This window comes from Phyllobates terribilis, unplaced genomic scaffold (assembly GCF_046119375.1).
Source record: "Phyllobates terribilis strain yellow unplaced genomic scaffold, ASM4611937v1 Scaffold_7__3_contigs__length_470593459, whole genome shotgun sequence".
NCBI lineage: Eukaryota > Metazoa > Chordata > Amphibia > Anura > Dendrobatidae > Phyllobates > Phyllobates terribilis.
In genome coordinates this window covers 129,451,670-129,478,320 of record NW_027362767.1, presented here as the reverse complement: position 1 = coordinate 129,478,320, position 26,651 = coordinate 129,451,670, and the positions used below count along the sequence as shown (strand labels likewise).

Sequence of the window (26,651 nt, the reverse complement as noted above, 5' to 3'; positions counted from 1 at the left end):
TGTGTGCACACAGCCTAGGAGGCAGATTGCGTTTTTCCACAAGAGTTGGCGTGTCTGCTCCTCTTACACCCCCTCAGGTGTAAATGGATTGTGGAGCCTAACAAATACAGGACTGAGGTTCGTTTCTCTAGGGACTGACGCTGTTGCCTATAGCAACCAGTGACGCCAGCGCTCGGTGACCAGAGCCTGCTGTTATTGGTTGCCGCGGTCACATGTTTGCTCTCAAGGAGAAGCCTCCGTCCTCTGTTGAGTATGGAGTGGGCGGGGCCTCATTACGCGTCATGTTAGCGGCGGGGTGTTTGGTATTCGCCGCCCTGATTGGACGAGGAGCGCACACCTCATTGCTCCATACCCCGTATGTTCTCGGACACCATGGCCGTGCTCCTCCGTAGACTTGTCAGTGACTGCCGCCGAGGAAGGCCGCTGCTGGCCCAGGGCACCCGGTGGTGTTCGAGTGCAGCCGCGCCAGTGGACGACACTGTGAACGGGCTCAGTGACGAGCAGCGACAGGTGGGAGAAATCACGTATGTGACGGCTATACGTGTCTATATGTCACCCCAACCAATCAGAACTCCGTTTACATTCTATTCTGACCCTGGAACGTGAAAGCTGGAACCTGATTGGTGGAGAGAGCCTCCATTCACTTATCCTGAAGCAAAGAGAACATTGGTGGCTCCCACCCACCAGCAGAGTGAGGGCTGCATTCATGTAATCCCGGGGGTCTCACATCCATGGCCTGTAAGGGCTCCACCCCTGTAATCCATGGGGGTGGTCTCACATCCATGGCCTGTAAGGGCTGCACCCCTGTAATCCTGGGGGTCTCACATCCATGGCCTGTAAGGGCTGCTCCCCTGTAATCCATGGGGGTGGTCTCACCTCCATGGCCTGTAAGGGCTGCACCCCTGTAATCCATGGGGGTGGTCTCAGTTCCATGGCCTCTAAGGGCTGCACCCCTGTAATCCATGGGGGTGGTCTCACTTCCATGGCCTCTAAGGGCTGCACCCCTGTAATCCATGGGGGTGGTCTCACTTCCATGGCCTCTAAGGGCTGCACCCCTGTAATCCATGGGGGTGGTCTCACTTCCATGGCCTTTAATAAAGATGAAGGGGATAGAAAACCCTATTTGTCAGCCCGTACACTAAAATGCAGGTCTGTGGCCGCCTTAAAGGGGTTTTCTTATCTCAAATACTAAAAATTGCAACTTGCTCATATAAACAATGATTAACAGTTTCTCTTATTGAAAATTCCTCGTTCTCAAGAACAGAAGAATGTGTAAAGTGATAGTTTACTGCTCGTTACCTAGGTTACCGGCCACCTCTGCTGCACAGGATAGTGCTTACTCGCTTTCCAATAGAGCTTGTAAGTGTTCTGTTTTTTTCCTGGCGTCATAATAAAGTAAGTATAGCATTTTTTTTTATTTTCTGTATTGTTTTATTTTTTTGTTTACAAACCAGCAGTTGCAAAAAAAACAGAATCTAATTGTAGGAAATGATCTATTGTCTCAATTAACTTTTACTTATTTAGTTAAGTATTTTACACAAAAAAAGTGCTTGCCTCTCACCCTACTGATATCCCCCCTTCCCCTCCATTTCTCAGAGCTGAAACATTTTCACCCTTTTCTTGGAAAAATTATTCTTTCAGCTCCTCTTATCAACCTAAAAAAAACAGCGGTGTTACAGCTTCTGCAGAGCCAAGATTTTGGCAGTGCCTTAAAGGGGTTGTCCAGTGCTTGTATATCGATGGCCTTTCCTTAGGATAGCTTATCAATATCAGTCCCTGGGGGTCTGACACCCTCAATTAGGAACAGACCGGACCCCCACCAATCTGATATTGAGGACTTATCCTTATTACATGCCATCTGGATCCCGGACAGACCTCTAGAAAGGGTTTTTGCTACAAGCCTGGCCAAATACCTTCAATATGCGCAAAAAAGGAACATAATGTGGCCTTGACCATGTGGGCTTTATCATTTCCATGTTATCACCGGTTCCTGATGACGGCAGATCAGCAGCGCTCCCTCCATATTGATCGCTTTGTCCTTGCTGGCCCTGACCCTTTACACCGTCGCTTTCTCTGTTAATGACTGTACCGAGCTATTCCGTCACTGTCAGGGGGGGGGGTTGGGGACTTTATACAGAACGCACAATCCTACCTGCCATTTGTCATGACCTGGCTGACTAATAAGAATGGGGGATTGTGGATAGATACAAAAAGTCTACACCCTCCCTCCTCCTAAAATGCCTTTTTTTTTGTCATGTAAATAAAAAAACCTACCAAGAAGAATTATTTTAGAACGTGTCCACCTTTGATGTTGCCTATAATCTTTACAAATCCATTAAAAATCTCCTAAAATAATGTGGTTGCATAAATCTGCACACCCTTAAGCTTATACTTTGTTGAAGGCCCCTTTGAATTTATGACAGCACTCAGTCTTTTTGGGCAGGAGTCTATCAGCATGGCACATCTAAACTTGGCAATCTTTGCCCCCTCTTCCTTGCAGTAGCTCCACATCTGTCAGATTGCGAGGGCTTCTCGTGTGTACAGCGCCCTCTTCAGGTCACACATAGATTTACTATTAGATTCAGGTCTGGGCCTTTGCAATATTTTGATCCTCTTCTGGTGAAGCCATTCTTCTGTTGATTTGGGAGTCGCTTAGGGTCACTTTCTTGCTGAAAGGTGAAATTTCTCCTCCTCTTCAGCTTTTTAGCAAAAGCCTGAGGGTTTTAATGCAAAATTGACTGACTGATATTTGGAACTGTTCATAATTCCTTCCACCCTGACTAAAGCCTAAAAAAGCCCCAAAACATACTAATGTACTAATGTTAATGTTGCTGCAAGCCTCCTGTCAGCCGCCCAGACCAATTTTCTTCTTGTCTTTTCAACAATTTTTGAGGGACGTTCAATTCTAGGGAAAGTCACTGTGCCAAATTTAAGGTACTTTTTGATGTTTTCAGTATCCATGCTATATCTCATGCCTTGGATATTGTTTTTGTATCTTTCCCCAATGAGATCCCTTTGCTGTGTTGTCAGCTGTCTGCAGACCACGGCTTCTGCTGGAAAATGCAACTAAGAAAATGTCAGGAAAATCCTCCTAGAACAGCAAAACTTAATATAGTTACTCAGAATCACTATAAATGATGGCAGCAGTGTACTGACTATGTGACATGAGGGTACATGTGATTGGCTGATTCTGAGCACAACCACATCCCCAATTATGAGGGTGTTCACACTTATACAGCCATATTGTTTTAGTTTTGTTATTTTTCCTTGTTAAAATGGTTTGTCTGTTTCTCAATGGATTTGTACAGATTATGGGAGACATAAAAGGTGGAAAAAGTTCTGAAATGACAGATTTTATATATCCCCTGTGTATGACCTAACCAGCACTTTTTTTCTGTGCTTAGCTCCGCCATACGCTGCACAAGTTTCTCCAGGATCATTTGGCCCCTAAAGCACAAGAGATAGATCAGCAGAATGAGTTCAAGGACATGAAGGTGAGTAATATGTATGGTGGTATAAGTCGTCGTCCCCCCCCCCCCCACCCTTGTGTATGGCGGCACGAGTCCGCCCCCCCACCCCCACCCCGTGTGTATGGCGGCGCGAGTCCGCCCCCCCACCCCGTGTGTATGGCGGCGCGAGTCCGCCCCCCCACCCCGTGTGTATGGCGGCGCGAGTCCGCCCCCCCACCCCGTGTGTATGGCGACGCGAGTCCGCCCCCCCACCCCGTGTGTATGGCGACGCGAGTCCGCCCCCCCACCCCGTGTGTATGGCGACGCGAGTCCGCCCCCCCACCCCGTGTGTATGGCGGCGCGAGTCCGCCCCCCCACCCCGTGTGTATGGCGGCGCGAGTCCGCCCCCCCACCCCGTGTGTATGGCGGCGCGAGTCCGCCCCCCCACCCCGTGTGTATGGCGGCGCGAGTCCGCCCCCCCACCCCGTGTGTATGGCGGCGCGAGTCCGCCCCCCCACCCCGTGTGTATGGCGGCGCGAGTCCGCCCCCCCACCCCGTGTGTATGGCGGCGCGAGTCCGCCCCCCCACCCCGTGTGTATGGCGGCGCGAGTCCGCCCCCCCACCCCGTGTGTATGGCGGCGCGAGTCCGCCCCCCCACCCCGTGTGTATGGCGGCGCGAGTCCGCCCCCCCACCCCGTGTGTATGGCGGCGCGAGTCCGCCCCCCCACCCCGTGTGTATGGCGGCGCGAGTCCGCCCCCCCACCCCGTGTGTATGGCGGCGCGAGTCCGCCCCCCCACCCCGTGTGTATGGCGGCGCGAGTCCGCCCCCCCACCCCGTGTGTATGGCGGCGCGAGTCCGCCCCCCCACCCCGTGTGTATGGCGGCGCGAGTCCGCCCCCCCACCCCGTGTGTATGGCGGCGCGAGTCCGCCCCCCCACCCCGTGTGTATGGCGGCGCGAGTCCGCCCCCCCACCCCGTGTGTATGGCGGCGCGAGTCCGCCCCCCCACCCCGTGTGTATGGCGGCGCGAGTCCGCCCCCCCACCCCGTGTGTATGGCGGCGCGAGTCCGCCCCCCCACCCCGTGTGTATGGCGGCGCGAGTCCGCCCCCCCACCCCGTGTGTATGGCGGCGCGAGTCCGCCCCCCCACCCCGTGTGTATGGCGGCGCGAGTCCGCCCCCCCACCCCGTGTGTATGGCGGCGCGAGTCCGCCCCCCCACCCCGTGTGTATGGCGGCGCGAGTCCGCCCCCCCACCCCGTGTGTATGGCGGCGCGAGTCCGCCCCCCCACCCCGTGTGTATGGCGGCGCGAGTCCGCCCCCCCACCCCGTGTGTATGGCGGCGCGAGTCCGCCCCCCCACCCCGTGTGTATGGCGGCGCGAGTCCGCCCCCCCACCCCGTGTGTATGGCGGCGCGAGTCCGCCCCCCCACCCCGTGTGTATGGCGGCGCGAGTCCGCCCCCCCACCCCGTGTGTATGGCGGCGCGAGTCCGCCCCCCCACCCCGTGTGTATGGCGGCGCGAGTCCGCCCCCCCACCCCGTGTGTATGGCGGCGCGAGTCCGCCCCCCCACCCCGTGTGTATGGCGGCGCGAGTCCGCCCCCCCACCCCGTGTGTATGGCGGCGCGAGTCCGCCCCCCCACCCCGTGTGTATGGCGGCGCGAGTCCGCCCCCCCACCCCGTGTGTATGGCGGCGCGAGTCCGGCCCCCCACCCCGTGTGTATGGCGGCGCGAGTCGGGCCCCCCCCCCCACCCCGTGTGTATGGCGGCGCGAGTCGGGGGCCCCCCCCCACCCCGTGTGTATGGCGGCGCGTGTCGGCCCCCCCCCCCCCACCCCGTGTGTATGGCGGCGCGTGTCGGCCCCCCCCCCCACCCCGTGTGTATGGCGGCGCGAGTCCGCCCCCACCCCCACCCCGTGTGTATGGCGGCGCGAGTCCGCCCCCCCCCCCCACCCCGTGTGTATGGCGGCGCGAGTCCGCCCCCCCCCCCCACCCCGTGTGTATGGCGGCGCGAGTCCGCCCCCCCCCCACCCCGTGTGTATGGCGGCGCGAGTCCGCCCCCCCCCCACCCCGTGTGTATGGCGGCGCGAGTCCGCCCCCCCCCCCACCCCGTGTGTATGGCGGCGCGAGTCCGCCCCCCCCCCCACCCCGTGTGTATGGCGGCGCGAGTCCGCTCCCCACAGGGTCCTACTCCGGTATCACACAATGAATCGAGCAAGAGATGAGTGAACAATCCAAAGAACCTTTATTACATGCAAAACTGAAAGGTCCATGAAACAATCGACCACACAGAGGATGAAATAGTCCAGGAACACAGTCCAGTACAGGATAAATACCCCGGGAGATGAGTCCCAATGCTCTGCTTAGAGATGGATATGGCAGTTCGGCTCCAGATACTTCTCCTTAGAGGCTCCTCCAGCAGTAATTTCCAGGGTAATCGGGGTTTCTCCAAGTCTCTCTGGGGTGCTGGCCTTAGCCTCAGCATCCGACAAAGGATCTATCTTACTCCAACCTCTGTCCTTCTCAGGCCCCCTCCTTATATCCAGGGGTAGGTAGACAGGTTAGATGGTTTTCAGGCCCCCCAGACCTGGGATGCCCAGCCTCATAGATCGAGGCACTACATGGGGTGATTTGCAGCATTTGGGGAGCAGAGAGGTCATAGGAAATGTCAGCAGGGGCTCATCAAGAGGCATGGACACATTCAGGCTGCAGACGGTAACTGAGCTAATTCAATTATAGGACCTTTTGTAAGGTAATTCTGACTCTAAACAATACAGGGAACACACAGAACGATACAGAGCAACAAGACAACATTCCTAAAATCAGTAAAAATATGAACATAGACAGAATGATACCGCACACACCGTATCAAATCATCACACCACCCCCTAGATATGATGGTGTAAGTCTGCCCCCCTAGATATGATGGTGTAAGTCTGCCCCCCTAGATATGATGGTGTAAGTCTGCCCCGTCTCACATAGCGATATCGCTAGCGAGATCGCTGCTCTGTCACGGTTTTGGTGACTCACCAGCGACCTCACCAGCGATGTCGCTGTGTGTGACACTTTGCAGCGATCAGGCCCCTGCTGTGAGGTCGCTGATCGCTGCAAAGTGTCCTGGAACAATTTTTGGTCGTTGGCCTCCCGCTGGCCAGCACACATCGCTGTGTGTGACCAGCGGGACCAACAATCAAGCTGGTATTCATGGTAAACATCGGGTTACTAGGGGCACGCGCGCACTTAGTAACCCGCTGTTTACCATGGATACCACTCTGCTACGGTGCACGGGAGGTTACCGTTCACCTTAGCAGAGCCGTATCCATGATAAACATCGGGTTACTAGGGGCACACGCGCACTTAGTAACCCGATGTTTACCATGGTTACCAGCCTGCTCCTGCTTCAGCAGGCTGGTAACCAGGAGCAGGATATCGTGGAAAGATTCTTTCCACGATGTCAATGCTACCCTGATCGTTGGTGAGCCTGCCTGTTTGACATCTCACCAGCGACCACATAGCGACGCAGCAACGATCCCTGACAGGTCGTATCGTTGTCGGGATCGTTGCTGCATCACTTAGTGTGACGGGGCCTTTAGTCTGCCCTATAGATAAGATGGTGTAAGTCTGCCCCATAGATATGATGGTGTAAGTCTGCTCTATGCATAATGGAAGGTGGAACTGAAAATGTGTTACGGGAAAGATAAGGGGGATGAGGACTTTTGTAAGTGGCACATAATTCTGTGTATTTTCTTCCTAGAACTTTTGGAAGAAGCTCGGAGATCTTGGCGTCCTGGGTATAACCGCACCGGGTTAGTGGTGATGACAGGGAAGACTGTGGTTTCTGTAGAAGCGCCTAAACTTGCGCTCGTTCTCTGTTTCGGGTTATGTTCTGTGCCGTATACGATCTCATTATCTCTATTATTAGTGGAGTACGGAGGATCGGCCATGGGATACCTGGAGCACGTCCTGGTCGTGGAGGAAATCTCCCGTGTGTCCGCAGCTGTCGGCCTCAGCTATGGAGCCCACTCCAACCTCTGTATCAACCAGCTGGTGAGAAACGGAAGCGAAGCCCAGAAAGAAAAGTATCTTCCTAAGGTACTGCCTAAGTGTTACTGACCGCTACTTGTTCTTCTGGACATCGCTACTGCATGCGGATGCATCTGACCAATAGGGCTGAAATCTACAATCCAAGAAAGCATTTACATGGACCAATAGGTTGTCCACCTTTTGGAGAAATTATTTTTTTTTATACTTCAATGCATATATTTGTGGCTAAAAATGATTTGTTTTGTAACTAGGTTTCTTTAAAAATTGTGCACTGTCTTTGTTTACCAGCACAGGCAACTTTGATGTGGTCTGTAGTCATAAATCTGCTGAAATGAGCTCAGAAAAAAAGCAAATAGGCATTATAAACCCTCCTATCTGACTGTTATTACAAGCTCACTGACCAATTTTCAGTTAACTCATAGACAGTACAATTCTGAATCCCATTGTCGTTTGTCCATCAGTGTTTGCATTGATGCTTTTATTTGGATTGTGCGGGACCCCATTAAAGACCCAAGGATAATTCAGATATACAGTTTGGAAAATAAGTATTTGATTCTCTACTGATTTTGCACATTTTCCAACCTACAAAGAATGGAGAGGTCTGTAATTTTTATCTTGAGTACATTTCACATGTGAGAGACAGAATCTAAAAATAAAAACCCCAGAAAATCACATAATATGATTTTTACATAATTAATTTGCATTTTATTGCATGAAATAAGTATTTGATCACCTACCAACCAGCAAGAATTCTGGCTCTCACAGACCTGTTAGATTTTCTTTAAGAAGCCCTCCTACTCTGCACTCATTACCTGTATTAATTGCACCTGTTTGATCTCGTTACCTGTATAAAAGACAGCTGTCCACACACTGAATCAATCACAATCCAACCTCTCCACCATGGCCAAGACCAAAGAGCTGTCTAAAGACACCAGGGACAAAATTGTAGACCTGCACAAGGCTGGGATGGGCTACAGGACAATAGGTAAGCAGCTTGGTGAGAAGGCAACTACTGTTGGCACAATTACTAGAAAATGGAAAAAACACAAGATGACTGTCAATCTTCCTCGGTCTGGGGCTCCATGCAAGATCTCACTTTGTGGAGTAAGGATGATTCTGAAAAAGGCCAGGAAACAGACCAGAACTACACGGGAGGACCTGGTCAATGACCTGAAGAGAGCTGGGACCACAGTCTCAAACATTACCGTTAGTAACACACTACGCCGTCATGGATTAAAATCCTGCAGGGCACGGAAGGTCCCCCTGCTCACGCCAGCACATGTTCAGGCCTGGTTGAAGTTCGCCTGTGACCATCTGGATGATCTACAGGAGGCATGGGAGAAGGTCAAGTGGTCAGATAAGACTAAAATATAACTTTTTGGAATCAACTCCACTCGTTGTGTTTGGAGGAAGAAAAGGGATGAGTACAACACCAAGAACACCATCCCAACTGTGAAGTATGGTGGGGGAAACGTGTTACTTTGGGGGTGCTTTTCTGCAAAGGGGACAGGAGGATGGATGGGTCATGTAACAAGAGATTTTGGCCGACAACCTCCTTCCCTCAGTAAGAGCATTGAAGATGGGTCATGGCTAGGTCTTCCAGTAAGACAATGACCCGAAACACAGAGCCAGGGCCACTAAGGAGTGGCTCCATAAGAGGCATTTCAAGATTCTGGAGTTTTCTAGGCAGTCTGTAGACATGAACCCAATAGAAAATCTTTGGAGGGAGCTGAAACTCAATGTTGCCCAGCGACAGCTCCGAAACCTAGAAGATCTGTATGGAGGAGTGGGCCAAAATCCCTGCTGCAGTGTGTGCAAACCTGGTCAAGAACTACAGGAAACGTCTGACCTCTGTAATTGCAAACAAAGGTTTCTGTACCAAATATTAAGTTCTGTTTTTCTATTGTATCAAATACTTTTTTCATGCAATAAAATGCAAATTAATTATGTAAAATCATCCAATGTGATTTTCTGGTTGTTATTTTTACATCCTGTCTGTCACAGGTGAAGTGTACCTACGATAAAAATTACAGACCTCTCCATTCTTTGTAGATGAGAAAACTTGCAAAATCAGCAGGGTATCAAATACTTATTTCCCCCACCGTACAGTGCGTTTCCTACTAGATACCTTCGGGCAGAAACATGACATAGTGGGTCAAAAAAAAAATACGAAAACATTTGAATAAGTACTACTTATGTGACTATTTGTGAACGTATTTTCCGGGATTATTTTAGTTTGCATTTTGTGCTGTGAACACATCTATTCTTTGTGCATTCATGTCTGGCATCATTATATTATTAGTGATATTTATTTATTATATTTTTATTGTATTTTGCAGTCATTTTATATGCGGTGTATATATATTTTTTTTAACCAGCTGATCAGCGGAGAACATGTAGGAGCGCTGGCCATGAGCGAACCGAATTCTGGCTCTGATGTAGTTTCCATGAAATTGAAAGCAGAGAAGAAAGGTAGGTACTCGTGTATGAGATGTGCCCTGTTTAGCTTAAACTGGATTGTTTTTGTGTTTGTTTGGATAGTTGTGTTTTTTTTTTTTTTACTTTAGCGCATGTATTTGTAGCTAAAAATCATTTTTGCAGTTGGGAGTCATTAAAAATTTTGCACTGTTTGGCTTCTATAGCCTCTATTTTGCACTGTTTGGCTTCTATAGCCTCTATTTTGCACTGTTTGGCTTCTATAGCCTCTATTTTGCACTGTCTATACCTCGTTGCAGAATGAGTTAGCTGAGAATCCCATCAGTGAGCTTGTTTTAACGGTTTGACAGAAAGTTTGTAACTCTTATCTTTTTTTAGCTCCTCATAACTGATTTATGACCACAGACCACATCAAAGTTGAATGTGTCGGGAAATCAAGAGCCTGTAAAAGCCAAATGAGTCAAAATTTTTAATGAAACCCAATTGCAAAAATGACTTTTAGCCTTAAATGCATGCATTTAGCTAAAGAAAAATAATTATATCAAACCCCTTTAAATATTAATTTCTGTTACTCTGGGAATTGGGAGGGATAATGACGGGGGACCATTGTTCACAGGATACATTCACATGCTGCAGATTTCACATCCGCAGTGCTGGTGTTCTTAGTGACGGGTAGATGAGACTTCGGCCCTTTCTGTAAAGAGTAGCACATTTTCTGTTTAGAAAATCCTGACCGAAAATGCGCTGTTACCTGAGAATGTCCCCCTCAGTGATAACCGTCTGTTTCCAGGGGACTTCTATATCCTGAATGGCAGCAAGTTTTGGATTACCAATGGCCCAGACGCAGATGTGCTCATCGTCTATGCAAAGACTGACTCCAACATTAAGCCAGCGTCACACGGGATCACGGCCTTCATCGTGGAAAAGGTGATGACGAGCGTATACTGCTCTGCCTTATCGTCTCTGGTCTGCTCCAGCATGTCAGGATTCTCTATGGCGGTGTTTTGCTTGATTCTTTATGGCGGTGTTTTGCTTGATTCTTTATGGCGGTGTTTTGCTTGATTCTTTATGGCGGTGTTTTGCTTGATTCTCTATGGCGGTGTTTTGCTTGATTCTCTATGGCGGTGTTTTGCTTGATTCTCTATGGCGGTGTTTTGCTTGATTCTCTATGGCGGTGTTTTGCTTGATTCTCTATGGCGGTGTTTTGCTTGATTCTCTATGGCGGTGTTTTGCTTGATTCTCTATGGCGGTGTTTTGCTTGATTCTCTATGGCGGTGTTTTGCTTGATTCTCTATGGCGGTGTTTTGCTTGATTCTCTATGGCGGTGTTTTGCTTCATTCTGTAGGGAACACCAGGATTTAGCACTGCACAAAAACTTGACAAGTTGGGAATGAGAGGATCAAACACGTCGGAGCTTGTATTTGAGGACTGCAAGATTCCAGGTTGGTAAATTCTGAAGAATAAGAGAATTTTGTTACCAGATTGTATAACAAGGGGTTTGTGCATCAGGACTGTATGACATTTGTAGGTCATCAGCTTATTCAGGACCTCCTAATTAGATATCCCATAAATGTCAGATAGGTGGGGATCCCGTCAGTGGGGGAATAAGAGGGGTCCCTTGTCCCACTTTGCACCATTGAAAGGGCCTTCTCAGAGGTTAATACTTGTTAGATGTCTCTGGGGAGTTATAGAAATTGTGGAGTACTTGAATCTTAAGGAGAAATGGGGCCATATTGGACATTAAAGGGATATTTTCCTCATGGGTTAGGGGACAACTTTCGCGAAGTGGGTATTCCAGCCACCAAAAGAATATCGGAAGCCCTCGTTGTCGGGGAGGAGGGTGGGTATCGGAAGCCCTCGTTGTCGGGGAGGAGGGTGGGTATCGGAAGCCCTCGTTGTCGGGGAGGAGGGTGGGTATCGGAAGCCCTCGTTGTCGGGGAGGAGGGTGGGTATCGGAAGCCCTCGTTGTCGGGGAGGAGGGGATCTTTTGTGGTGCCAGCAGTTGGCTCCCCAACAATAGTCAAGATATTAACAACCCCATAGATAAGGAATAACCACCGAAGGGCAGCCCTTTTGGTCTTCCACATGAGGCTGTTGTGGTCGTTCCCCTTTGAGTAATTTTGTATTTTTCAGACAAGAACATGCTCGGACACAGAGGTAAAGGAGTCTATGTGCTGATGAGCGGCCTGGATCTGGAGAGGCTGGTGCTGAGCGGAGGTCCCCTGGGGTAACTGTTATAATTCGTTGTATATAGAATTATTTATCTTTATGACTAATGTCGCCTGTGTTGTGTCCCTGGACACTAGGTACAATGTCTAGAGCACTAATAGTCTACATTGTGCTTATCTACATACTAGTAAGAGACGCCCTAATATTTCCCTGTATATCCTCATGCCGTATTACTATTTACACTGATGTCTCACTTTTCATTATTCTCTTCGCTTTTATACTTAAAAAAAAATATAAACCCACTTTTTTTAAAGCCCCCCCCCCATCTTCATATATGGATGTTTTCAGATAGAGCTTATAGCAGTAAGCTCTTTTGCAGTTTACTGCTTATTAATATTTTCAGTTCCTGAGATATTAACACTTTCCGTTTGTTTACAGCTAGTTACCTTGGAGACCGACCATCACTGCAGTCTAGCCTGTAATTGCTGCACTGAAGCTAATCACGCTCTCTAGGGATCCCAGCCAACTTCACAGCAGCATTTACAAACTCAGTAGAAAAGAGCCTGTAAGCAGTGTGTGTGTTGTGCGATCTAGCGGCAGAGCCTGTAAGTGGTGCGCGGTCTAACAGCGGCAGAGCCTGTAAGTGGTGTGCGGTCTAACAGCGGTGGTCAGTCTCCATGACAAAGAAGTAAACAAAAGAAAAGGGTTAATATCTCAAGAATGACTGCAAATTTTAACAAACAGTAAATTGCACAATTGCTTATTTTTTTCAAGCTTTATCTGACAATAGCCATCAATGAAGATGAGAAAAACCCTTTAACCCCTGCTCTTTCGGGTCCCACCCCTGCTCTTTCGGGTCCCACCCCTGCTCTTTCGGGTCCCACCCCTGCTCTTTCGGGTCCACATTTAGCTACCATGTAATTTTCAGTGAAGTGTTGCGTGTCAATTCATTTCTTAATTGGTCTTTCTTGTGTCGCCTCTAATCCCCGGCATAGGTACTGTTGATGCTGAGCACAGACATAGAATAGCACAGGTTTTCATATATTCGGAGTCCCCTCATTCTCAGGACTATTGGGGGTTCCAGATGTTTATACCCCTAGTGATTATTAAACAATAAATATCACTTATTTACAGGATAGGGGATAAATATATGACCGCTGGTAGTCCAACCATAGGAATCCCCACTGATCCTGAAAACTGGTCCCACAAGTCCCCTGTGTGAATGAATCTTTAGTGATCATTTGCGACCTCTGATCCATTCCAGAGCAGTTATTAAGAGCTGTGGTCGGACGTGCTCAGTAACGCGGACTTTAGGCCACTCACTCTCTGGAACATCGGGGGTCTCTGCAGCGAGACACTTTTGTGCTGCTTGTAAAGATATTTACACTCTGCATCTAGCCAGTATGTGAGCATGAACCCCATTAAAGGGGTACTCCAATCTCGCTGGGACATTGCTTATTATTTATTCTGTGGTGGTAAACATTTCTCTATCGCTTCATTGGGGGACACAGGACCATGGACCATGGGTGTATGCTGCTGTCGTTAGGAGGTTAACACTAGGCAAAAAAGAAATAGCTGCTCCTCCGCAGTATATACCCGCCTACAGGCACCAAGCTCACCAGTTTAAGCTTAGTGTCTGTAGGAGGTAGACCTGGATCCTACTGATCCAACCCTGTTGTGTTTATTAACCTTTCTTTTTTCTTTTTCAGATACAGCTCTTCAGGCTAACAGGGCACATTGTGTCCCCTGTTAACCCACTAGCGACCGAGAGAGCAATGTGGCTACCCCCACATCGCCCACTCTCGGACCCGCTGGGCAGGACTTATCCCCTGTCACCTTAGGGTGTCTCAGGGTGATCTCGGTGGCCAGTCCTAGCCTGTTCCCCACCCCAGCCCCCTCCTCAGAGCGGCCTGGGAGGGAGACGGTGGTCCCTGCGGGTGACCTTCCCCCAGTTTTCTGGGGTTGACAGTCTCCTGCACTGTCCAGGACCAGACAGTGTGGGAAGGAGGAAAAGCCAGGATTCCCCCCCCCCTATCCAGGAAGGCATCCTGAGACCATCCTCAGAAGGAGAAAGAAGGGGACGATTCCCGGACCCGCTAAGACAGGTACTCCCTGCCTTTTAGCTGCAGGTCCCAGTCCCCCAGCTTTACCTGCCCCCCCCCCCCCCTCCCCCTCCCCCTCTCACCAAACATGGCGCTTAACAGCGCTTCCCTGGGCCACTTCCTCCTTCTCCTCCTTCATAATGCGCGGCAAATCTGCCGCGCTTTTCTCCGGCCAGGGGGGGGGGGGGGGGGGGCGTTGGCGGCGTGTCCTGTGGGCGGTCCCGCTCCGACGGCTATACGCCCCCTCCTTTTTGACCAACCAGGGCCGAGGAGCATAGTGGCGCTTCCGTCACACCCTCGTGCCTTCTGCGGACCTATCATCGGCGGGCCTCTCAAGCCTGCCCCCCCCCTCCCCATCTACCTATTGGAGCTTCGTCGCTCTCCGTCATCAACGCTGCATCCTCTGCACCGACGCCATCACTCTGCCGCATGCAGCTCCCCGCTCCTTCGGCACCTATTGACCCGCTCCAGCCTCGCCTTCGGAGCCTTCAGGGGGACACGGGACCGCTTCTCTACAGGATCGGGTAGGCTCTGTCCTGACACCGACCCCCCTGCTCACAGCGCTCCCCTCTGCAGTATCCCTGGTCAGGCACATATGCCCAAACCTAGGGAGCCCTCAGTCCGTCCCTCTCACATCGTCACATACTACGCCTGTGCTCTTTGCGGTACCAAGTGGCCCGCGAGTCTCACTACGGCCTTCTGGTCGACCTGCAAACCTCCCGCCATGCTGGCACCCCAAGATAGCCCCCCCCCCCCCCCCCCCCCCCCCCCTGCCGCTCAGGACGTGGTAACCCCATCCCCTCTGGATTGGGCTGTTGCTATGTCACAGTCTGTCTCTGACCTCACCAAGGTTTCTCAATCTCTGGTGCAGGTCTTAGAACGCTAACCAGAATGTTTGCCTATGTTATCCACAGCCACCAGCGCTCCGAACATCCTCACAGATGATCCTCACAGATGATTCGCAGGCACCCCTGCCCCCTCCTCACAGGGGCAGACTGACGGCACGTTCTCAGAAAAGGACTCACACAAGCTCATCCTCCAGCTCTCCAGACTCTGTTTCCTTCAAAAAGATTAAGCGTCCTGCACGCACTTTTTCTAACCATGCAGAATTTGACAGCGTTTTTCAAAAGCAGTGGGAGCATCCAGAAAAGCGCTTTACAGGAAAGAAACAGTTAAACGTCCTATACCCCTTTAACCATGACGTTGTCAGCAAATGGACTTAGTCCCCATCTGTGGATCCTCCCGTCTGTCGCCTTTCCGCCAAGACGGTACTGTCTCTTCTGGATGATTCCTCCCTTAAGGATACCACGGATAGACAGGTTGAGGCCCTTTCTAAGTCAGCCTTTGAGGCTGCGGGCACCTCCCTCTGCCCTTCATTCGCCTCAACTTGGGTATCAAAAGCGGTGTCCGCATGGGCCAAACAGCTCAGGCAGGGCATCCTAGCAGGCGCCTCCCTGGACGATCTGGCTTACTTAGCTGATCAGATCGGCCTTGCCGAAAATATCTACTTATGGCGTCCCTCGACTCTGCTGCATGCTCAGCCCGGGTTTCCAGTAATCTCGTTGCCTTACGTAGAATTCTTTGGCTTAAAGCCTGGAACGCCGACCTGGCTTCCAAAAGATCTCTAACTAATCTTCCTTTTCAAGGTTCCAGGCTGTTTGGATCCAAGCTAGATCAGCTCATCTCTGATGCTACTGGGGGTAAGAGCACCTCTCTCCCCCAGCACAGACCCAAACGCCCTTTTCCTAGGAGACGCCCCCTTCAATTCCGGTCCTTTCGTCAGTTTGCTCAACCGAACCCCTCCCAGAGGTCGACAATTGGGCGGCCGACTTCTTCAGTCGGCAGGGCCTCGCCTCAGGAGGATGGTCTCTCCATCCCGAGGTGTTTCACCAAATCTGCTTGCGGTGGGGCTCGCCGGATGTCGACCTCATGGCGTCCCGGTTAAACCACAAGGTCCCGTCCTTTGTAGCTCGGTCCCACGATCCGCTAGCAATCGCTCAGGACGCGCTAGTCATATCATGGTCACAGTTACAACTGCCCTATCTCTTTCCACCTCTACCTTTGATCCCTCGAGTCATCAAAAAGGTCAAGACAGAGGGAGTACCAGTTCTCCTAGTAGCCCCAGATTGGCCCAGACGCGTCTGGTACGCAGATCTGGTCAATCTGCTGGTCGACTCCCCCTTGAGACTACCAGACCATCCGGACATCCTCTCTCAGGGTCCTATTCTTAATCAGAGTTCTCGTTCTCTGAATTTAACGGTATGGCCGTTGAGGCCGCGGTGTTGGAAGACGGCGGGCTTTACTGACAATGTCATTCAGACCCTAATTAACGCCAGAAAACCCGCTACCTCGCGCATATACCACAGAACTTGGAGAGCCTTTTTTCGTCACTGCGAACAAGATCAACTGACTCCTATGTCCTTTTCTTTGCCAGTCATTTTGGCTTTTCTTCAGTCTGGCCTAGAGGTGGGACTATCTCTCAGCACTCTCAAGGGCCAAGTTTCGGCCTTGTCCATTCTATTCCAACGTAACTTAGGTCCTGACCTGAGGACGGCTAGCTTTCTACAAGGGGTAGCCCACCTGGCGCCCCCCTATCGCCCTCCAGTGGAACCATGGGACCTTAATATGGTCCTAAGCGTCCTACAACAGCCCCCTTTTGAACCCATTCAGGACATTCCAGCCTCTCTCCTTTCCTGGAAGGTGGCTTTTCTGGTGGCTGTTACCTCTATTAGAAGGGTCGCAGAACTCGCAGCCCTCTCTTGTCTGTCGCCTTTTCTGGTATTCCATCAAGACAAGGTAGTGCTCAGGCCGGTGCCTTCCTTTTTGCCAAAGGTGGTTTCCGCCTTTCATATTAATGAGGACATCGTTTTGCCTTCCTTTTGCCCTGCTCCAGTGCATCCACGGGAGAAGTCCCTGCACAAACTGGACCTGGTCAGAGCTCTACATGTGTACCTTTCCAGAACGGCCTCCCTTCGGCGCTCAGATGCCCTTTTTGTCATCCCTGAGGGGCATCGCAAGGGTCTCTCTGCTTCCAAGTCAACCATCGCCCGTTGGATACGTTCGACCATCTTGGAGGCACATCGCATCTCGGGCAAACCTACCCCTCCCGGAGTAAGGGCCTCTTGGGCGGTCCGCCATCAGGCTTCGGCCTCTCAAATCTGCAAGGCCGCAACGTGGTCTTCTCTTCACACCTTTTCAAGGTTTTACAAGGTCCACACTTATTCTTCGGCTGATGCCAGTGTGGGACGGAAGGTCCTGCAGGCGGCAGTTGCCGAAGTCTGACCTAGTCTGTGACTATCTTCTGTTCTCCCACCCAAGGGACTGCTTTGGGACGTCCCATGGTCCTGTGTCCCCCAATGAAGCGATGGAGAGAGAGGGATTTTTGGTACTCACCGTAAAATCTCTTTCTTGGAGCCTTCATTGGGGGACACAGCACCCTCCCTGTTTTTGGACATATGTCACGTTGGCCCTGTTGGGCATCTCATTCAGTTTTTTCACGGTTGTGCCCCGTTGGGCATTACATAGTTGGTTATTTTGTGCTTCTCCTACTGCTCTAGCCACTAACTGGTGAGCTTGGTGCCTGTAGGCGGGTATATACTGCGGAGGAGCAGCTATTTTTCCTTTTTGCCTAGTGTCAACCTCCTAGCGACAACAGCATACACCCATGGTCCTGTGTCCCCCAATAAAGGCTCCAAGAAAGATTTTACGGTGAGTACCAAAAATCCCTCTTTTTTTAAAGGACAACCCCTTTAAGTGACGACATATCCTATTGAGATTGGAAAACACCTTTAATGTGGTTAGTGCTCGCACACTGGCTACATGCAGTAATGTAAGGCAGCTGAAGCCCCACTAATGTGCACGGAGCCGCAAGGTCTCCTGATCACCCGTTTTGGCCATTTTTGTCATTGGTGACCGATCTCTTCTCTGTCCTCCTTTAGGATCATGCAGGCTGTTTTGGACCACGCACTTCCCTATTTACACACCAGAGAAGCGTTCGGTCAAAAAATTGGATATTTCCAGGTAAATATAAGTGTGGAAAATGTTTGTTTTTTTGCACATTATATAACACTAATGACTCCTCTAGACGGGCCGATCCAGGCTGACAAATGATCGACCATATAAAAGCTTTCATTAATAACCCGTTTAGCCAGTCGACCAGCATCCTACGCTCACGGAATGATCGGTAATGACATTCCTTCTGTGTGCATCTGAATATCATGTTATCGGCAGCACATGTGCTGCCGAGAACAATGTGTTTTATGCCAGCTTAAGTCATTGCAGCCAATGAATCGCATCACACGCATTGTAGAAATGATCAATCGTCACCATACAGTTTACAGCACACACCGTATCATCTCTGCCTTGAGTACACATGCCAATCATCAGGAATGAACTTTCTTTCAAACGATAATTTGGCCAATTATGTGTCTGCGTGGTTAGATGAGCCAGATCTCCACAGAGGGTTACCTCTTTAGGTCTGTAGGTACGGCCGGAGTGCACATAGACTATACATTCAGGTGTCGGGTCAATATGGCTCTGAGAAGTCTAGAGTCAGCATTTATTATTACCATCTAGTTCAAACAGTTACAGAGTGATTCACATGAAATAGTAAATTCTTAGATAAGCAAAAATCATTGTTTCTCAAAAAGTCACGGTCTCTTGGCGTACTGTCACCACATGTGTGGTGTGAATCTATGGAACACAGGTTTCCTCAAGTATTACAGATGAATATAATAACTAACTGTAAAAGGGGCCTTTAAAGATCTACTACATGGAAACTCACGCACATGCTGCACTGTGGGGCAGATTTCAGATCTGCAGCGTGTCTGTATAGGGTGTGTGCATAGGATGAAATCCTCTGCAGATCTGTAGCAAAATCCATCGCAAATCCACAGGTTCTACTTAGACAGACACATGTTATAAACCTACCTTCACATGTCTGCAATTTACCCACTGTGTGACTGCAAAGTTGAGGCCAACCGTGGGTTTCCTGATCTGGGCTCAGTAGCCTCTTATACAGTAGTGTTCAAAATAATAGCAGTCCAATATGACTAACCAGATGAATCACTGTTTTTGGTATAATTATATTACCACATGTCAAATAATTTACTAGTTGGTGCAGTAGATTCTAAGAAAACCACCAGACTCTACATTCATGATCTGCAGGTTTTTATGTTTCTGAGTCTGTGTATTTGAATAATTAATTGTACGGGGGTTTGTTCAAAATAATAGTAGTGTGGAGTTCAATTAATGAGGTCAATCATTCTGTGAGGAAACAGGTGTGAATCAGGTGACCCTTATTTAAGGGTGAAGCCAGCACATGTTGTACATGCATTTCTCCTTGAAAGCCTGAGAAATATGGGTCGTCTGAGACATTGTTCAGAAGAACAGAGTATTTTGATTAAAAAGTTGATTGGAGAGGGTAAAACATTATAACAAGTGCAGAGAATGATTGGCTGTTCAGCTAAAATGATCTCCAAAGCTTTAAAATGGAAAGAAAAACCAGAGAGACGTGGAAGAAAACAGAAGACTACTATTCAAATGGATGGAAGAATAGGCAGAATGGCAAAGGCTCGGTCAATGATCAGCTCCAGGATGATCAAAGACAGTCTCAAGTTACCTGTGAGTACTGTGACAGTTAGAAGACGCCTGTGTGAAGCAAATCTCTTAGCAAGAAGTCCCCGCAAAGTCCCACTGTTAAAAAAAGACATGTACTGAAGCGGATACAATTTGCCAAAGAACACATCAACTGGCCTAAAGAGAAATGGAGATACATTGTGGACTGATGAAAGTAAAATTGTTCTTTTTGGGTCCAAGGGCCGCAAACAGTTCGTCAGATGACCCCCCAAACTCCGCATTCAAGCCACAGTACTCTCTGAACACAGTGAAGCATGGTGGAAGCATCATGATATGGGCATGTTTCTCTTACTATGGTGCCGGACCTATTTACCGCATACCAGGGATCATGGACCAGCTTGCATATATTAAAATACTTGAAGAGGTCGTGTTACCTTACGCTGAAGAGGATATGCCCTTGAAATGGGTGTTTCAACAAGACAACGACCCTAAACACACCAGTAAATGAGCAAAATCTTGGCTCCAGTCCAACAAAATTGAGGCTATGGAGAGGCCAGCCCAATCCCCAGACCTGAATCCCATAGAACACTTGTGGGGTGACATCAAAAATGCTGTTTCTGAGGCAAAGCCAACAAATGCCGAAAAATAGTGGGATGTAGTCAAAGCATCCTGGACTGGAATAACAGATGACAGGAGACAGAAGTTGGTTGACTCTATGCAACTTTGATGTGAAGCAGTTCTAAAAAACTGTGGGTATGCAACTAAATATTAGGTTAGTGATTCGCAGTTGTGAGTTTGTAAAGACAAATGCAGACACTGCTATTTTTTTGAACAGGACAATGTTCATTTTTTGTTATTTTCTGTAAAGTAGTTAAGAATTATATACATTTCTCCATGTTTTGAATTAGAAAACAGTGTGCAATGTTCCCAATGCTGGAAATAACAACTAGGAGAAAGATTTTGTGCTTAACTCCTGTTTTTGAACCCACTGCTATTATTTTGAGCATTACTGTATGCCTATGAGGATGCTGAGTTTGGCTCAGGAGACCCGCAGCCATTGATCTGGACATCAGTCTGTACTCGCATCATGACTTGTAGTGGTATGAAGCTGGCCCGATAGTGCAGGCTTATCAGACCTAGCTGGTATATTTTTATTATTGTCCATATCTTAGACCGTTTTGTCATCCTGTCTTCTTTGGCAGCTCATGCAGGGAAAGATGGCGGATATGTATACACGTCTGACTGCATGTCGCCAGTATGTCTATAATGTGGCCAGGGCATGTGACAAGGGACACTTCAATGCTAAGGTAAGTATGATTTCAGATGGGTCGTAGCTTAATACAATTTAACACCATATTTTAGACTTCAGTGCAATGGATAATTTATTAAACGTTGACCTGTCTTTAGATGAAAAGGGAGCTTTTTTTTTTCTTTCTTTTTTATTGTATTCCTACTTCTTCCCTGAACATGATTTTTTTTTTTTTTTTTTTTTTTTTTAAATCTGCCATACTGTTCCAGAGATATGGGCCTTTTTACTTACTGCTAAATTTTATGATCTATATCAAAGGGGCGTGGCTCACAGGATCCTCAGGGGCGTGTCTTTAGGCTGCTCTGCATAATTATCCTGTGGGCCACGCCCCCTTATAAAGATTACACACAATCAACACTAAATAAAAAGGCCCATATCTCTGCAACCGTATGGTGGATTTAAAAAAATGAAAAAGTGTAATACTCGGGGGAGCAGCGGGAATAAAGGAAGGGCAAACACTGGTCACTTCTGACTTGGTGACATGTCCTCTTTAAAGTAGAATTTTTGTTCTTCTTCAATTCTGGTTATTGTATGTGATAAATTGGGAACATGTCATTTACTTACAGGATTGTGCTGGCGTTATCCTTTACTCTGCTGAATCTGCTACCCAAGTGGCCCTCGATGGTATTCAGTGTCTAGGTAAGGAGAGTCTAACCTGTGCCTTTTGGCCAACACCTAAATCCACCAGCACTACTGATACATATTTATTCTTCAGTTTTGCCCTCGATGTTTCCAGCAGTCCACAACACAAAGCGATCACCATTACGGCTGTGGGGGTTTTTTTTGGTTTTTTTTTGCCTAATGTTTTCAGCCGATTCATCAATTGAGCAAACTCTGTGCCCGAGAAATATAACCTCCATAATTGATTTTATATGATACATTTCTCGCACAAAATTTTGCGCTGTTAGAGGAGCATCCAATTTTTTTTTCATTAAAGTCACAAAAAAAAAAAGATTAAAGACGAAAATAAAGAATTCATTGTACTGTGTGCGCCATTTTGAAGAATTATTTTGGTGCAAAAAAAACCCCATCAAGTAATGATCCAAGATGTAAAAAAAAAACAAAACAAAAAAAAAAACGAGAAAATGACTTTAAATTTTAACTGCAAATGAAACTTGCCCTGTGTGTCTTCACCTGTATGAAAAGACTGGGATGGCTCTGGGAGCAAGCGCACCACCACCGCTGTGTTTTCATATATAGGCATCTCCAATGTTTAGGAATTCAGTGTTGACAAGCGTTGCGATTTGTGCAAGTAAAGGTGTCCAGTTTAGATTGTTGCCTGTATTCACTTTAAGGGAATCTTTAAGTAGGTTTTTGTTATATAATCGGAGAGCAGCATGGTGGAGGGGCAGAGACCCTGATTCCAGCGATGTGTCATTTTTGATACAAAAACAGTTTTCTCTGCTGCAGAGCTCTAAATGCTTAGCCCTGTATAACCCCTCCCACACCACTGATTGGCAGCTGTGTATAACCCCCGCCCACACTACTGATTGGCAGCTGTGTATAACCCCCGCCCACACTACTGATTGGCAGCTGTGTATAACCCCCGCCCACACTACTGATTGGCAGCTGTGTATAACACCCGCCCACACTACTGATTGGCAGCTGTGTATAACCCCCGCCCACACTACTGATTGGCAGCTGTGTATAACCCCCGCCCACACTACTGATTGGCAGCTGTGTATAACCCCCGCCCACACTACTGATTGGCACCTTCCTGTGTATAACCCCCGCTCACACCACCGATTGGCAGCTGTGTATAACCCCCGCCCACACCACCGATTGGCAGCTGTGTATAACCCCCGCCCACACCACTGATTGGCAGCTGTGTATAACCCCCGCCCACACTACTGATTGGCAGCTGTGTATAACCCCCGCCCACACTACTGATTGGCAGCTGTGTATAACCCCCGCCCACACTACTGATTGGCAGCTGTGTATAACCCCCGCCCACACTACTGATTGGCAGCTGTGTATAACACCCGCCCACACTACTGATTGGCAGCTGTGTATAACACCCGCCCACACTACTGATTGGCAGCTGTGTATAACACCCGCCCACACTACTGATTGGCAGCTGTGTATAACCCCCGCCCACACTACTGATTGGCAGCTGTGTATAACCCCCGCCCACACTACTGATTGGCAGCTGTGTATAACCCCCGCCCACACTACTGATTGGCACCTTCCTGTGTATAACCCCCGCTCACACCACCGATTGGCAGCTGTGTATAACCCCCGCCCACACCACTGATTGGCAGCTGTGTATAACCCCCGCCCACACTACTGATTGGCAGCTGTGTATAACCCCCGCCCACACTACTGATTGGCAGCTGTGTATAACACCCGCCCACACTACTGATTGGCAGCTGTGTATAACCCCCGCCCACACCACTGATTGGCAGCTGTGTATAACCCCCGCCCACACTACTGATTGGCAGCTGTGTATAACCCCCGCCCACACTACTGATTGGCAGCTGTGTATAACCCCCGCCCACACTACTGATTGGCAGCTGTGTATAACCCCCGCCCACACTACTGATTGGCAGCTGTGTATAACCCCCGCCCACACTACTGATTGGCAGCTGTGTATAACCCCCGCCCACACTACTGATTGGCAGCTGTGTATAACCCCCGCCCACACTACTGATTGGCAGCTGTGTATAACCCCCGCCCACACTACTGATTGGCACCTTCCTGTGTATAACCCCCGCTCACACCACCGATTGGCAGCTGTGTATAACCCCCGCCCACACTACTGATTGGCAGCTGTGTATAACCCCCGCTCACACCACCGATTGGCAGCTGTGTATAACCCCCGCCCACACTACTGATTGGCAGCTGTGTATAACCCCCGCCCACACTACTGATTGGCAGCTGTGTATAACCCCCGCCCACACTACTGATTGGCAGCTGTGTATAACCCCCGCCCACACTACTGATTGGCACCTTCCTGTGTATAACCCCCGCTCACACCACCGATTGGCAGCTGTGTATAACCCCCGCCCACACCACTGATTGGCAGCTGTGTATAACCCCCGCCCACACTACTGATTGGCAGCTGTGTATAACCCCCGCCCACACTACTGATTGGCAGCTGTGTATAACCCCCGCCCACACTACTGATTGGCAGCTGTGTATAACCCCCGCCCACACTACTGATTGGCACCTTCCTGTGTATAACCCCCGCTCACACCACCGATTGGCAGCTGTGTATAACCCCCGCCCACACTACTGATTGGCAGCTGTGTATAACCCCCGCCCACACTACTGATTGGCACCTTCCTGTGTATAACCCCCGCTCACACCACCGATTGGCAGCTTCCTGTGTACACTATATATTGATAGAAAGCTGCTGATCAGACACCTAGTGCTGTAATGATAATATCCTGCTGATTTAAGACTGATTTTATTGATACAGCAGCACACAGCCCTGTAAGTAACACATTGCTGGAATCTGGCCGGACATTATTCTGATCTCAGATTACATAGACAATCCTGCTGACAGATTCCCATTAAAAGGTTCTCCCCGTCCTCTGCTCCCCGTCCTCTGCTCCCCGTCCTCTGCTCCCCGTCCTCTGCTCCCCGTCCTCTGCTCCCCGTCCTCTGCTCCCCGTCCTCTGCTCCCCGTCCTCTGGCTTCCTGCTTGCTCCTGATGACTGACAGTTCGGACCAGAGGTGCCACCCGTCCTGTGCGCTCTCCAGTGCTGCAATCAGAAGCAGCCTTCCCTCCTGGAGAATCAGAGGACAGAGGCATAATGAAGCCGGCCGGATCCAGAGCGGACAGCACTCCTTCCCTAGGAGACCGACCTCCTCTGACAGACTGGCAGAGGTGGCTGGTGACCTAAAAATATCTCTCTTCTCTAGGTCTGAGAGGATTTTTAATAAGAAGTAAATTGAAAAGTTTTTACCGTATTTTGCAATTTTACCCATGAAGACTGAGACCACCCCATGTTCACTGTTCTTTTATAAATGTTTATTTCTCCACAGGGGGCAATGGCTATATAAATGACTACCCGATGGGCCGCTTCCTTCGTGATGCCAAGCTTTATGAAATAGGGGCTGGTACTAGCGAGGTTCGGAGACTGGTCATAGGAAGAGCCTTCAATGCTCTGTACAAGTAACCTGCCGACCTTGGAGATCACCGATCATGGCTCTAACTCCGAACTCAATCTGCAAAAATCTCTCTGCACCCGGGTGGATGAGGAGCAATGGGCACTCACTGCCTAAAACACTTACCTCGAAGCTGCGAGCCTCGTGGCCGCACAGACTGGACTGTTAGGAGACCAGACCGGTCCAGTGCTCTGTCTACCGACTCTTTATCAAGTGAATGTGAAGATTCTTATACCGGGGACATGAAACCATGAACCGTATAGTTATATCCAAGAGATGGGGGGCTCTGATCACCCCCACTGATCACTGTTTATGGAGTCTGTGTATTGCTCCAGGAACAAATAAAGCATACGTCAATCATCTGTCATTATTTTCCCCAGTGCTGTCTATAGTGATATCTACAGCCTGTTAAAGGAGTTGTCTGGGACTTAAACATTTAACATTGATGACTTATCCTTAGTATAGGTCATCAATGTCTGATCGGTGGGGGTGCGACACTCTGCACCCCCGCCAATCTGCTGTTCCTGGTGTCGGCGGCCAGGACTGATCAGTTACAGAGCTGCACAGTGGGTGCAACCGGGCACTGCACTCCACCTGCTATTGATTTGAATAGGGGGCGGATGTGCAGTACCGGCCGCGGCCACTATACAGGCGCTGTGCAGATCCATAACTGAGCAGTTTTGTGACGCCGCCGACATCAGGAACAGCTGACTGGTGGGAGTCCCGGGTGTCTCACCCCCACCAATCATACATTAGTGACCTGTCACCAATGTAAGTCTTAAAGGGGTTGTCTAAGTGTAACCCACCCTGTAAGAGCAGAGATGCATTACAGAAAGTGGATGCTTCATCTCTTCATTCCTGTCCTGTCTGTCATCCTGCATAGTCCAGTGAAGGCAATGGCAGGAGAAATGCATGCTGGGAGGTGAAAGGAAGTCAGTTCCAGCTCCTATAGTGCTGATGAAATACTGCACATTCAGAGTATGAGAGTTTTTGGACATATTAGACTATATCAGCACCAGTGGCGGTTTTAGCTTATTGTAGTGTATGCGGTCGGCTTCACTCTGCTTTTCTACAGGATTTATGTGAAGGGCTTTAAGAAAATATAAGCTCTTAAGAAAAATATAGAAAATTTCAGTTAAATTACTTGTAAAAATCACTGATTCTTCTGTGGCAGAATCAGGGGGAGATCTGGAATTTTTACAAAGAATATAACTCAATTTTTTGTTTTTAAGCAAGCGACAGGTCCTCTTTAGCAGTAGTCCTAAATAAAATACACATGGAATAAATGGGGAAAGAGTTGATACGAGGAGTAAAATAATAGAAATATATCCCCCCGGTGGAGGTTTAGTAGATTGCAGGCAGGTCTCACAATGTACTTTAGTGACCCCTGCTGGTAGTGGTGGGGATTTGTTTTCAATTGTATTTTAATTCTATTCTTGCTGCATCTCACAATAAATA

The 26,651-nt window shown here is 49.2% G+C and overlaps 1 protein-coding gene across 2 annotated transcripts; it reads left to right on the top strand.

Moving 5' to 3' along the window:
- Positions 1–280: 280 nt before the first annotated feature.
- IVD (isovaleryl-CoA dehydrogenase) lies at positions 281–25,560 on the top strand. Of its 2 annotated transcripts, none has more exons than XM_073639134.1 (12): positions 281–510; positions 3,405–3,494; positions 7,198–7,249; positions 7,366–7,535; positions 9,827–9,959; positions 10,714–10,850; positions 11,269–11,365; positions 12,057–12,150; positions 18,133–18,214; positions 20,974–21,078; positions 21,647–21,719; positions 25,071–25,560. In XM_073639134.1, exons 1-12 carry the CDS (start codon positions 358–360, stop codon positions 25,202–25,204), a joined length of 1,320 nt encoding a protein of 439 aa, XP_073495235.1. In that variant the 5' UTR covers positions 281–357; the 3' UTR covers positions 25,205–25,560. The 2 variants fall into 2 exon arrangements, with proteins under 2 accessions (XP_073495235.1, XP_073495236.1); XM_073639135.1 differs by having other exon boundaries at positions 282–510; positions 9,866–9,959.
- The last annotated feature ends 1,091 nt before the right edge of the window (positions 25,561–26,651 follow it).

Coding starts and splice junctions, on each gene's coding strand:
- IVD (XM_073639134.1), top strand. CDS start 358: ATGTTCTCGGACACCATGGCCGTGCTCCTCCGTAGACTTGTCAGTGAC. Junction 3,495..7,197: donor ATGAGTTCAAGGACATGAAG/GTGAGTAATATG, acceptor TTTTCTTCCTAG/AACTTTTGGAAGAAGCTCGG. Junction 21,720..25,070: donor CGATGGTATTCAGTGTCTAG/GTAAGGAGAGTC, acceptor ATTTCTCCACAG/GGGGCAATGGCTATATAAAT.